Source organism: Uloborus diversus, chromosome 1, assembly GCF_026930045.1.
Source record: "Uloborus diversus isolate 005 chromosome 1, Udiv.v.3.1, whole genome shotgun sequence".
In the NCBI taxonomy this organism is placed as follows: domain Eukaryota; kingdom Metazoa; phylum Arthropoda; class Arachnida; order Araneae; family Uloboridae; genus Uloborus; species Uloborus diversus.
In genome coordinates this window covers 152601999-152615255 of record NC_072731.1, presented here as the reverse complement: position 1 = coordinate 152615255, position 13257 = coordinate 152601999, and the positions used below count along the sequence as shown (strand labels likewise).

The window sequence follows — 13257 nt, the reverse complement described above, 5'->3', positions numbered from 1 at the left end:
ATATTTACCTAAGCAGAATGGGCATAAATGGTCTTATACCCAAGGGATGTATCGTTAAATAGGTTGTAAACTATTTTTTCATGATTAAAACTGCTATTTCAATCCATAGAGTTCTAATCTCTGACTGGGATTCAAGTATGAGTCTCCAGTGCAGGAGTCTTGTGCTGTGCCAAGGATGGAATTGGGTGGCAATTCATGCATTCCTATCTCCATTTAAATAAATTGACCTAACATACCTTGAGCGAGTTTTATTAATACCATGAAACAAATTTTAAAGATTATGCCTTTAGATCTAATAATGTCAAAAATTACCTGTCTTTGAACTCGAGCAGAGCCTGTATGAAGTAAACTGAACAAATCTCTCAGTAAGCCAGCTTGCTGAGCCAGATAACTACGACCTACATTGGAGCCACTGAGAGCCAATACCATGGAAAGCATTTCAAAGCAATAAGCATCAGAAGACTTAGGAAGTTCTTCCACTGATTGTGACTTGCTGCATAACAAGGCTTCCCACTCATCTCGAACACGTGAAGCTTCTTTTCTAATGGCAGCAACAATATGAGAACAAACCTAAAAAGGAAAATTAAATAAGTTTGGCTTTTTTTACAAACATGTTCACAAACATTAAAACTTTCTCATTTTCTTTTTTCAGAACTTTCAACTTTGTGAAGAAGCTAAATTTTCTTTCATATTTAACTTTTATTCATTTATAATTGAGCTATTCCATGTGATTGCTACAAATGGTTGAATACAATTCGATGTGGCATACTTGGATGAATAAGAGGTTAGAATCATATTTTATAAATGCACACCTTCGATACATTTACAAAGTATAACTATATATGATTCTGAATCGATATGTACACTGTCGTTTCAGGGGGGGGGGAGTCATGACCTACAAGACGCCCCCCCCCCCAATCAGCACCTGGTAAAACTATGTTGCTATAAAAAAATCTTTCTCCAGTTACAGAAGATTATTTATTTGTCATTTTAATATTGGAAACCAGTATATATACATGAAATACACCACCAACTCAGTCATTCCAGTCGAGGACTGCAGTTTCATGCTTATTAGCACTCATCAGCCTGGCTTAGCTTACTGAAAATATCATGCCTTGCCTGAAATTGAGTTGAACCGAACCATTGTTTCGGTCACTCGTCTGGCCTGTGCTAAGTCTATCTTAGCTACCAGTTTGTTTGGCAATCTTGGCTTCCTTAAGAGGTTTTCCATCTCCAGCTCGGTCACTTCCTAAGCCAGGCTGATGAGTGCTAATAAGCACGAAACTGCAGTCCTCGGTTCGAATGAGTGAGTTGGCAGTGTATTTCATGTATTTCTGCCTTAGCCTGGCTATAGGGCTGTACCTTACTAAAAATATCATGCCTTGCCAGCAATCTTCACGTTGAACCAAACCATTGTTTCGGTCACTCGTCTGGCCAGTGCTAAATCTATCTTAGCTACAAGTTTGTTTGGCACTCTTGCCTTCCTCAAGGCTCTTCGATACCGTCCATCTTGGTTTTTGATGCTAATACTTTCCCTACGAGGAAATCTGCTACCTATTCCAAGCATAACATGAGAAATTATTGGACTATTTTCATGTGGTTTGTTTTAAACGATGGCTATGACGCAGAACTAGTGATGCGCTTTTTCGTTTTTTCTGTGGTGATTTTGAAACATTTTTTATAGCATTTTAAAACTTTTAAATGACTATTTTTACACGTTTGAAAAATGATGTGGAAAAACTGAAAAACAAGCGCAGGTGATTGATTATTTCTCTTTAAAAACATATTTTAAGTTTGTTTCTGAGAAAAAAATTTCTATTGATATTCTTCGTATAGTAAAGCCTTGTTTTTGAAAAACTGTGAAAAACTGCAAAAAATATGCCTTTCACCAGACTACACCCATTTCCAGGGTTCATATGAAAAAATTCCATGACTTTTCCAAGACATTTTCATGACTTCAATGAAAATTTTCATGACCTCATTACACAAAGAGAATAGCACTATTTAATATGAAAAAATTCCATGACTTTTCCAAGACATTTTCATGACTTCAATGAAAATTTTCATGACCTCATTACACAAAGAGAATAGCACTATTTAATCTCAAACTTGATAATTTTTGGAATTGAGCACTAGCAAAACGTCTACGCGAATGCCACAGCCTCAATGAAGCACTCACTCGTAATGAAAAAATATAAGCGTGCACTTAAAAAACTAAACTATTATTTTTTGTCTTCATCATATAAATTTAAATTAAGTAAAAATGCAGTGAAACAAATATGATGATACTTAATTCAGATTTTTTTTTTTTAATAAACAGGCAGAATGATATTGAATGGGACAAAGGTTGAATGAGTCATCACTAAGTTTCAATAGAGCATTTAATCATCCACATAACTAGATAGTATTTCGGTTCTTTAAAGTAAAGCTACATAGTTTAGAAATCAGATCCTTATTGAAAAAACAATTCAGTTATGAATCAATCTTCTGATTCAAAAGTATACTGGTTTTGTTTACTTATTTGCACATTTTCAAATGCATATAAATTAATAGGTTCAGAAATTCCAGAACATGTTTGATTCCCGACATTGAACGTAGCAGGTGGGTCGCATGGATTAGTTTTGTGGGCCGTTATTATGTTGGGCACTACTGTTTTAGAGTATTAGAATTCCTCCTTTTCTGTTTTCTATCGCTTGACTAAAGATGTTTATTTTCTAAAACCTTCAACAAATTAAGATAAAACTCTGATAAATTTTAGTTCAATTTCCACTTTTAAGAGCTTTTATGTGCTATGCTGATAAATCACTCAAGATTTCTAATGCTCTTTTAGTTACTGTTACTTCCTCTTAGGCCAGGACATTTTTCCATTACTTGAAATAAATTTCCATGACTTTCAATGAAAATTTCAATTTTCCATGACTTTTCCAGGTCTGAAAAATTTACTTATTTTTTTTCCCATGACTTTCCAGGATTTCCATGACCCGTATGAACCCTGCATTTTGTCCCACTTTGGGGGACCACTTTCTCTTCTCCCCCAGGGTCTTGTCTTAGGCTGCTTTTCCACTTCCCCCCCTCTGCCTCAATGGCAGGCAATAAATTACTGAATCTCTACTAGTGACCATTCATTCTTTGTCGTTTTGTGTGTTGGTCTTGTATCTCTGTGACATCAAGGATATCCGTTCTAAAAAGAAAACACAGTTTTTTTCTTCTTTTGAGTTCTATTCGATAAGTTTTTGAAATTATTTAGGTGATACATTATTCAGTGCTGTTTTAATATAAGTACCCCCCCCGTTTAAATGTAGAAGTTATTTTGTTTGAAAAATTTGTGCAAACTACCGCATTTTATAATGGGAAAAATATGAAATGCCATTTTTGTTTATGTATTTATTTATTAAATTATTGATTTTAATTATTGATTTAATCAAAGTCCATAACTTTACTAAAAACCAGGATAGTTTGTATAGAAAAAATATTCTACTTGACAATGTTCCAGATCTAGCAATATTAATTAAATAATCGCCTCTTTCTGGAAGGATCAGGTGCATTTCAAACAAAGATGTTGATGAAATTTAGTAAAAAAGTTGGTAATAATTCTGAAAGTCATAACAGAATGAGTCTGAATACGTTATCTTACAAGAAAATGTTTTTATTTAGAATATTGGCTTAGTTTGCATTTTGATATGTAGGCTTTGTGCATTGTGCATTTACTTTCAGATCTTTAATTTTACAAGACTTAGATGTTATCTAGATTTCCAAATATGTAATTAAATCGTTAATAATGTAAACTTTATTTTGTTTTTAGCAGTATTAATCATTTTGTATTTTTCAATGCCTTTTACGACATAAATTATAGAATTAATACTATTATCTAATATACATTTTCTACGGTAAGAAATGAAAGTAATGTACGAAAAAAGGCATTTTTCAATTTTTTGATTGAAATATTCTTAGAAATTTTAATTGCAAACAAAACATTTTTCTTTTTTTTAAACGATTGAGTTTTCTTGGGATGCTTGAAAATATTCAATTTTTGTAATTAAGATCTCATTACTCCACAAATTATCCTAATTTATTCCATTCTCCATGAAGAATCGGGAATTATGTGAATAAACTAGTAAATTTGATAAACATTACTAATGTATCAAGGGGCACGGCAGTGCCCCCGCCAAGTTGAGTGCGAAGCAAACACTACCGTACCATCCTTTACTGGAACCATTTCGCCGCATTTTCAGGCCCTTATTTGAGAACCTTCTAGTAAGACCAGAACGCAGAAATTTTCGTCATCCAGTAAGCTATAATCACATACTTAAAATCCGAAATTTCAAGTCTGTAGGTCATTTAGTTCCGAAGTTAAGCGAAAGCAAAGTTTCGCATTTATGACACTCACTCACTCATGATCATCAAAATAGAACTAGTACTTCCCATAAACTCAGAGAGGTGAAATTTGGTACAGAGTTAGGGTTTAATGACCACATAAAGGGAAAACTTTAAAAACTAGGTTAATTGAAGATCTGGAGTGACCTTGATTAGAAAACACAAGAGCCCAACCAAACTATTAGAGATCGATATACCGCCTTTACAAAAAATATTCAACTTGGTAGGCCGCTTCATTTGATGTCAAAAATCGAAAGTCTGAAGTATCTAATGAAGAACCCTCAGCTGGTCTCAGCTGTATTAGAGATATGGTAATACCCCCTTCTACTATTGGTACATAAAAAATCGACTGTCATTGCAAAAGTCCAGCGTAGTGGGACACATCTTCTAATTTAATCTAGCCTAACTTTAGTCTACTCGAGCATTATACAAATTAAATGTTTCTACAAAAAGAAGTGAAATCCCACCAAAAACATTCTGTAAAAAACTAGCCAAGTCTCGATGGAGCTGCTTGTTTATCTCTAAAAAGTAATGAAATCTAGACAAAGTCATGACAAGTGTAAGGTTCCTTACTGGGATTTCTTTATTATTATAGTTAATGTTGTGTGACTTGGCCGTTAAAGGGTACACAAGGGTACAAAACCAGGTGCTCCATGACACCATTGCACCAATATGTCGCCAGAACCGCTACCCATTGACGATAGAAAATTGCCACTTAGAAAACGTGTAAACAAAATTGACTTGTACCCACTAACGTATAAAGAATGTTTAATGGCCAAGTCACACTACTAATATATAATAAAGAAATCGTAGAATAACATAATAATAAAGAAATCGCAGAATAACATAATACTAAAGAAATCGCAGTAAGGAACCTTAGACTTCAGGGGTCTGTCCAGGATTTTTCACAGGGTCCGTTTTTTGTGAAAAATCAAATAATTTTGTGAAAAATCAATTAATTTTGTGAAAAATCAAATATTTTTTTTTTTTTTTTTTTTGTAAAAACGAAAGTTAAGACTCTTGAGATGGTGGAAACTGCATCATTGACACTTAAAGTTGAGTGTTTTCTCTCTTTTCTGTTGAGAATATCATTCTTGAATGTTTTTCTAGTATTTGGGGAGGGGGGAGGCATCGCTCACTGGGAGATGGGCACCCCTCATATATCCATATTTATCAACCATTCTACATCATGTTAAATTATACTTGAAATGTTATTTGTATAGTATTTAAAATAATTGTAAGAAAAAAAATTCAGTCAGGGGTTCAGCATTTAACTTTTTAACCCAAGACACTGTTTAAGAGCAGAGAGTTTCGTTTAAAACTTATAAACTCTGTGATTTTTACAAAAATAAAAAAATATTTTATTTGTTTACCTCTTAGCTAAGCGTACTAAACGTCGAAATTCGAAAAATCAAATTCCCATAGCGGATGCAAAGAATTGCAATCCTCAAAGTGAAGGCATCAAAAGTATAAAAAACGGCTTGTAAAATAAATATTATTGATAAAATTATTTTAGAATTACATTTTTAGAGTCCTATGATAAACATATCATTAATATCTGAACACAGTTGAAGTAAAAATAATAATAATAACGATAATAATAAATAAATAAAATAAAAAATAAACCATTGAAAATGGAATTCCCCTTTAAAAACTTGAAATAAGCTTTGTTACAAAAATAAAGAGACTTTTCATTTATTTGCATCCTAATAAAGCAAAGTTAGCTTGAAAAAAGAATAAAATATGATTCTCATATAGGATGTAAAAAAATTGCGTTTTTCAAAATGTAGACATCTATAGAAAAAAAGAACGGTAAACAAAAGAGTTTATTTAAAGTTAATTATCCTTTTTAGCATCGAAAAACCAAACCCATGTAACTTTCTCCCAAAATAACAGTTTAACATTGCACTGCCAGACGCTAAGTGGCAATAAACAGTTAAACATTGCACCGCGAAACTCTAAGTGGCGATTAGTTAGAATTTGGTAACCCTATCTGAAGCGATCACACCCCCCCGCCCCCCTACTATCCTTTGCAGTTCTAAGTTCATTTCGCTGTATATTATTGATTATTAAATCATGAGTGAGGAGAAAAGTGCTTACTACGCCTATTCAGAGAATGTTGACGCTTTTTCAAAGTTTCAACAACACCGCTGCATAAAACAAACTAGCAAAATTATAAACCGACTTTCAGCTGTTCATTTCTTTCAAAGAAACCAATAACGGGCTTTATGTTTATTTGGCCGGGCATTATGCTTATTTGGCAGTAGTAATTATTTATGGCTTGAAGGAGTATCACAAGAGTGCCGATTTTTTTTTCTTTTGCAAAATTAGCTGATTTTGTATAAGTTGATTCCTCTAATTTAACTTTAAGAAAGGTTCCAAACATTATCTTTTTTATACAGGAAATATGCTGTATTATTTTAATTTGAGATTTGCTCGTTCAATAAACAATTTGTGAAAGATCCGTTTTTGTTTATCAGACTTTTGTGAAGGGTCCGTTTTGGTTCATTGGATTTTGGTGAAAGGTCCGATTTGGTTGATCAGATTTTTGTGAAGGGTCCGTTAACGAACCCAAATTTGCTCTGGCCAGACCCTTGGACTTGTCATGAATTTGTCTAGATTTCATTACATTTTAGAGATAAACAAGCAGCTCCATCGAGACTTGGCTAGTTTTTTCCAGAATGTTTTTGGTGGGATCATATTTACCAAGTCTATTGAAAATTATGAATAATCATCGCTAGTTATATATAATCAACAGTTTGTTTCCGTTACACACACACATAGATCTATACTAATATTATAAAGAGAGAGAACTAATTTTTGTGTGTGTTCCAGGCAATATCCAGAACCATTGCAACTATTTGAAAAATTCTTTCACTGTATGAAAGGTGACTTAGTGACATACGCTATAATTCGAAAAAAATCCGATAAATAGTTCTTTTTTTATTCCAATTTAGTCCCAAATTTCACATAAATTGCCTATTATTGGCTATTAAAGGGGAGAAAAATTACTTGCACATATTAATATTATGTATCGCTGAAAACAGTAGAATTTTTCGCGTTCTAAGCAATTTGTTTCAATGCTCCAACTGCATTACGACGGGAGTAATTTGCATTTTTAGCTCAAACTTTTTTAGGCTTAGCTGAAATTTAGGCACTACTTTCTTTATTAAATCTATCAATCAAAAGTGAAGGAATTGTCCCGCAGTTTTCTTTTTGACACCATTGGAAAAAGCACTCTTAGCTTCCTTAAGAGGTTTCCCATCTCCAGCTCAGTCACTTTCCTATGCCGGGCTGATGAGTGCTAATAAGCATGAAACTGCAGTCATCGGCTGGAAAGGACTGAGCTGGAATAACTTACTGAAAGTACCAGTATATATGCGTCCACATATGAACTTACTTGTTTTTGCAAGTGGGTCAGTTTGCTACGAGAAAACAAAATTCCAACCATGTGTTCTTTTAAATCATTTGTTTCTAATGTACTTTGGGATTGTGAAAGTTGCATTCCATCAATATCTTGATTGAAATCATTTTTTCTGTCCTCTCCACATTCATTTTCTCCACTTATTAATTTTCCAAATACCTAAAAAGAGAAAATCATTCAGACAAAAAATTTTATAAAGTATTTTAAATTCAAAGAACTAAAACTAGTTTGAAAAACCTTTAAGTATATTCAAAATGCAAAAAAACTATTTGCACACTACTTAATAAAAATGAATTTTACTCTATTATTTACTTCAATGGAATGGATACAGCACTATTAATTTTATTAATATAATGGATATCAAATCTTATTTTTCATTGGATCACTTTACAGAATTTTCCTTGTAGAAATTTAAGGGCAGAACTCCAACCAAAAATTCTTTGAAATCCTCCTTGAACCACTACAAGCAGCATGTGTTAAAATTTATTAAAATTTACGTCACAGTTCCATGTACCGTATTTTCCTGTGTATGTAATCCACAGATTATCTGTTAAAAAAGTGTAAAGTTAATGAGGAGTGGATTACACACTGCCCCGGATTATCTGCTCGTTCTCTGCCTGAAGGTTGTTTATTTTACATAGCTTGAATGTTCCTCTTACGTGATTCAAGCTATCTTTACTAACAATAAAGCTGAAAGTCTCTCTGTCCGGAGGATGTCTGGATCTCTGTGACGTGCATAGCGCCTAGACCGTTCGGCCGATTTTCATGAAATTTGGCTCAAAGTTAGTTTGTAGCATGGGGTTGTGCACCTCAAAGCGATTTTTCGAAAATTTGGTGTGGTTCTTTTTCTATTCCAATTTTAAGAACAAATATATCATAAGATGGACGAGTAAATTACGAAATTATCATAACGTGGAACCGTAACATGGGTACAAGCCAACTAGCCAGAAAATTCACCATACATCTTCTTCATTATCTTCTTTACTAATAATAAAGCTGCAAGTCTCTCTGTCCGGAGGATGTCTGGATCTCTGTGACGCGCATAGCGCCTTGATCGTTTGGCCCATTTTCATGAAATTTGGCCCAAAGTTAGTTTGTAGCATGGGGGTGTGCACTTCGAAGCGATTTTTCGAAAATTCGATGTGGTTCTCTTTCTATTTTAATTTTAAGAACAAAAATATCATAAAATGGACGAGTAAATTACGAAATTATCATAACGTGGAACTGTAACATGGGCACAAGTCAATTGCCGAGATACAAAGTTACCATAACGTGGAACTGTAACATGGGGTACAAGCCAATTGGCAAGAAAACTCACCATACATTATTTGTAAATATACAGGCGAATCAAAAGACCTTTTAATTTTTCTATTACGGGCAAAGCCGTGCGGGTACCACTAGTGTAAAATAAACAACCATATAGTTAAGACAGTTAAGAATGAGTCTTTAATTTGCACAAGGTTAAACAGTTTGCTCCTTTGTCTTGATTCTTTGCAGGGGTCGGAATGATGATTTTAAAAGTTTTAGGACACAATTTTGGTAAAATTTTAGGACAACAAATATCAAGTTTTGATATAGCTTAAATGTAATTTATAAGCGAGATTTTTATAGGTGATCAAACATTTCAAATTCAATCTTGAAAACTACAAAGAATGCATTCAATCCTTCATTCTTCAACACAGTGACACATAATGAAGTAGAAACATTTTATCTTATGATTTTAATCTGGGTGAATCTAAACAAGCAATTTAAAGGAATATCTTTTATAATGAATTTGACTTTATAATAAGTACACAAATAAACATTTTAATACAGAAATATACTTTTTTGTCTCTATCTACTTTAGACTTCATGAACTTTAAAAATGTACTTCCAATAAGTTCGTCCAATTTTAGTTACAAAAAATGAACAAATAGGCTTTTTTTCTGTAAAATTACTTAGTACCAATTTTTTGAGCAGGCCAGAGAGAAATGAGAAAAAACGTAAGTGTACAATTGCAAATGGCTCTTTCAATGAACTTGCAGTTATATTATATTTACCTAAATTGCCACCTTCAAATTGAATAGTTATAGATTTAAAAAATACAAATAAAATTTAAACAACTAAATACTGCTCAATCAGTCTATCAAATACAAGCCAAAGCGTTAACCACTATGTTTGAACATGTCGTAAAAAGACATGATCAGCCAAAGTTTCATCAAGCAATTCAAGTTGCAAGGAATGAAAATCTTCATTCATGGTTGATGATAATTTAAACGATTGATTAATGTCTAATACAAAATTATCTATGTGGAGCAAATGTTTTTGCAACTGCTTTGGGCATAGCATTATGCACACTATGCAAACAATAAGTTCCTATGTTAACCAGATAAGGTAGCAATATCTCAGCTAACATGGTTTGCATATTTTTCATTTCTTTTCAAGGGGAAAAACTCAAAACTATCAGATCCTATAACCCCCCCCCCCAATTCTTTTTCTGCAATGTCTGCTGCACAGCTATTTTTTTCTTTGTTATTTTATTTTTATATCTTTTTCGCAGAACAGGAAAGACTGCAAGAATTAAAAAATATACATAAAAACTAACAGCTTTATATTGAGCATATATTATAGTCAAATGAATCACCCCCCCCCCCCTTCTCCAGAAAAAAAGGTAGCAGCAGCATAGGTTGCTTTCTTTTTTAGAGAAAATTCCTTAGGGTTTACCAAGTTCATTTTATCCTAAAACTTTGGCATATCGTCATGAAAAGTTTCATTTTTAGGTTGTATTTTCTCTTTCTGGGCTGGTATGGAATGAAATAGCCAAAATTTTAGGAAGTTTAGGACAAAATTTGAAAATTTTGGAATTTTAGGATTTTAGGACAACTTCTACCCCTGCTCTTTGTCAAAAAATAATTAGGGTACTACAATCACGTCTTCAAGAAGAAATCAATATATTTTAGATTAATTTTGATTATACCTTTAAAGTTATTGCTTCTTCACGTTTTTAATTTAGTTGCTAAAATTGTATGTTAATCAAAACTTCATTTTTTTACATCCTGTTATCAGCGGATTATACGTCGCCGCGCATTATGCAAAGATTTTTCTTTCTTCACGCTGATGTCTGTGTGTGTGTGCGTGTGACCAGTTTTTTTGTAGCCGCTCTACAGCAAAAACTACTGCATGAGTTTTTGCTGTAGAGCGGCCACAAAAAACTGGTCACACACACAGACATTTTCCAAAAATAGTCGAAATGGGCTCAGCACACCTCAAAACGTTCAAATCCGTCAAAATTTGAAATTTGAAAATTTGCATATATCCAATACTTTTTTCTGTATATTAGATATAGAAGAAAGTAAAAAGAAACTAGTACGTTGTGGCCATCACGAAACTTTCTTCTATATATTTTGTATAATTATGGTCCCCCCATGCTTGACAAGGTAGCAATATTCTCAGCAAAAATAAAATTACACACGCTAAAACTTAACGACCATCCCAATTCCCGATTTATCTCAAAAGCAAAGCAAAGAATGAAAATTGATAATTATTTTCAAAGCCTTGGGAGCAATGGGACCTTTCTTGAGTTATGTGTGCCTGCTATTCCCCAGGAAGTAACTGGCGGAATCAAACAAAATTTGGTCCATATGCTGCCTTAACAGAAACAGGTGCTGATTCAATTTTGGTGTCAATAGCTCAAACGGGGGGGGGGGGGGGGTTGAGCTATAGAACGCTTTAGTCGTCAATTGTGACTGCTGTATCTCAAGAAATAATGAACGGAATCAAACAAAAATTTATCGACAAGTAGCTCTTAGAGGGTATAAGAGTTGATTCTATTTTGGCGTCAACATGCTACATTCTGGATGAAATTTGGAATAAATGTGACTCGATATGTAAACAGGTGTTGGTTCAATTTTAGCGCCAATCGCTGCATGGGGGGCTGATTTATTTATTTACTTATTTATTTATTTGTGTGAATAAAAATAGCTTAATAATTACAATAATAAGAAAGATAAATTGTAATAGACTGTCGTCTGTGTATTTCGCGTGATTTTAATTGTTGGAAAATGATCAGAAAATCATGATGATTTAAACTTTTTAACCGTTGCCATATTGTGTTAGTTAACAAATAAATGTTTGTAATTATTTTAAGCAACGCTTTTTTTCCATTTTCATTCTTTGCTTCGCTTTTGAGATAAATCGAGAATTCAGATGATCGCCAAGTTTTGGCGTGTGTAATTTCGTTTTTCTTGGGAATATTGCTTCCTCGTCAAGCATGGGGAGGGATCAAAATTATAAGAAAGATGTAGAAGAAAGTTTCGTGATGGTCACAACATACTAGTTTTGGTAAATGAAGAGTAAAAGGACAGTTTTTTAATCAAAATTTTGGGTTTCAAAAACAAGCCCTGGATTATACATATCACAGGTTAAATATTGCCCATTTTTCAGAGGAATTTATCAAGAATTTAACAAATATCATAAAAACATGAATCGAACTAAGAAGATATTGTATAACATTAAATTGCAAATAAAACTACACATACTTGTGATGTCAGTAATCTGAACACTTTCAGAGTCTCAGCTTCACAATTTTTTTGTTGAATTTGAAGTGCTGAAACTTTTTTTCCAATGTAAACACTTTCTCCCTCTTGAGTTCCAAGAATTTTCACCTGACGTAGCCTTAAGGTATTGTCAGGACCTTTCAATTCTATTCGAATGCAGACATATTTTCCATCAGGAATATCACAGTTCAGCCATCCAATGTAACGATTTTCAACTTCAAGCTGCAACAACACATAAAGCAAAATTTAACAGAATATCTACAAGACAAATAAATATATAATGCCTAATACATTTATATGTTTATACTGGTGATGCAATAAACAATAATTTGACTGAATATGTAATATCAAATACTTAACGATTTATATTTATGACATCAGGGTTTCCGCTACGGTCGCATTTTTCGCATAATGCGAAAACACTATCTGAATTGCGAAAATAAAGCAATGTATTTTCGCTTTTTAGCTCAAATAAAAAATAAATAAATTAAAAAAAAAAAGAAGAAATGTATGATCCTAGAGAGGAAGCAGGCATGGCGATAATCAACTTATTCTTTTTTAAATCTTATCTAAGATGTTTAAACTACAATTAAGTTCAATAACTATTAGTCTTATCCAGCATTATGTCCCCTCAATAACTGCTTTATTAGGAGGATGGGACTGCAACGTTCTAAACACCAATCGTGTTTTCTTTTTTTATTTTATGTTTAAAAAAAAAAACTGTTGTACTTATTTCTTCAAAGATGTCACAGATGAAATATGAATTGTATTTTCAACTGGAGATGAAACACACTGAGGCATATATAAATATATGAGAATGTGTAACATTTTACCATTTTGCTAACATTTTCCCCTCAATTTTAGCTTTTATGCTAAAGAACTTTTGAACCCAACTTAAACCCTGTATGACATAAGATGAGTATA

General features: G+C 33.0%; 1 protein-coding gene across 1 annotated transcript in view; it reads right to left on the bottom strand.

Annotated features, from left to right (window-relative positions):
• The window catches only part of LOC129232959 (E3 ubiquitin-protein ligase MYCBP2-like), a 284810-nt gene that overhangs the window by 55346 nt on the left and 216207 nt on the right, over positions 1–13257 (bottom strand). Inside the window, exons 64-66 of the mRNA XM_054867051.1 lie at positions 12316–12555; positions 7775–7957; positions 313–570 (exon numbers count right to left, since the gene is read on the bottom strand). Of these exons, the coding sequence (XP_054723026.1) occupies positions 313–570; positions 7775–7957; positions 12316–12555 (681 nt within the window). The remainder of the gene's footprint in view (positions 1–312; positions 571–7774; positions 7958–12315; positions 12556–13257) is intronic.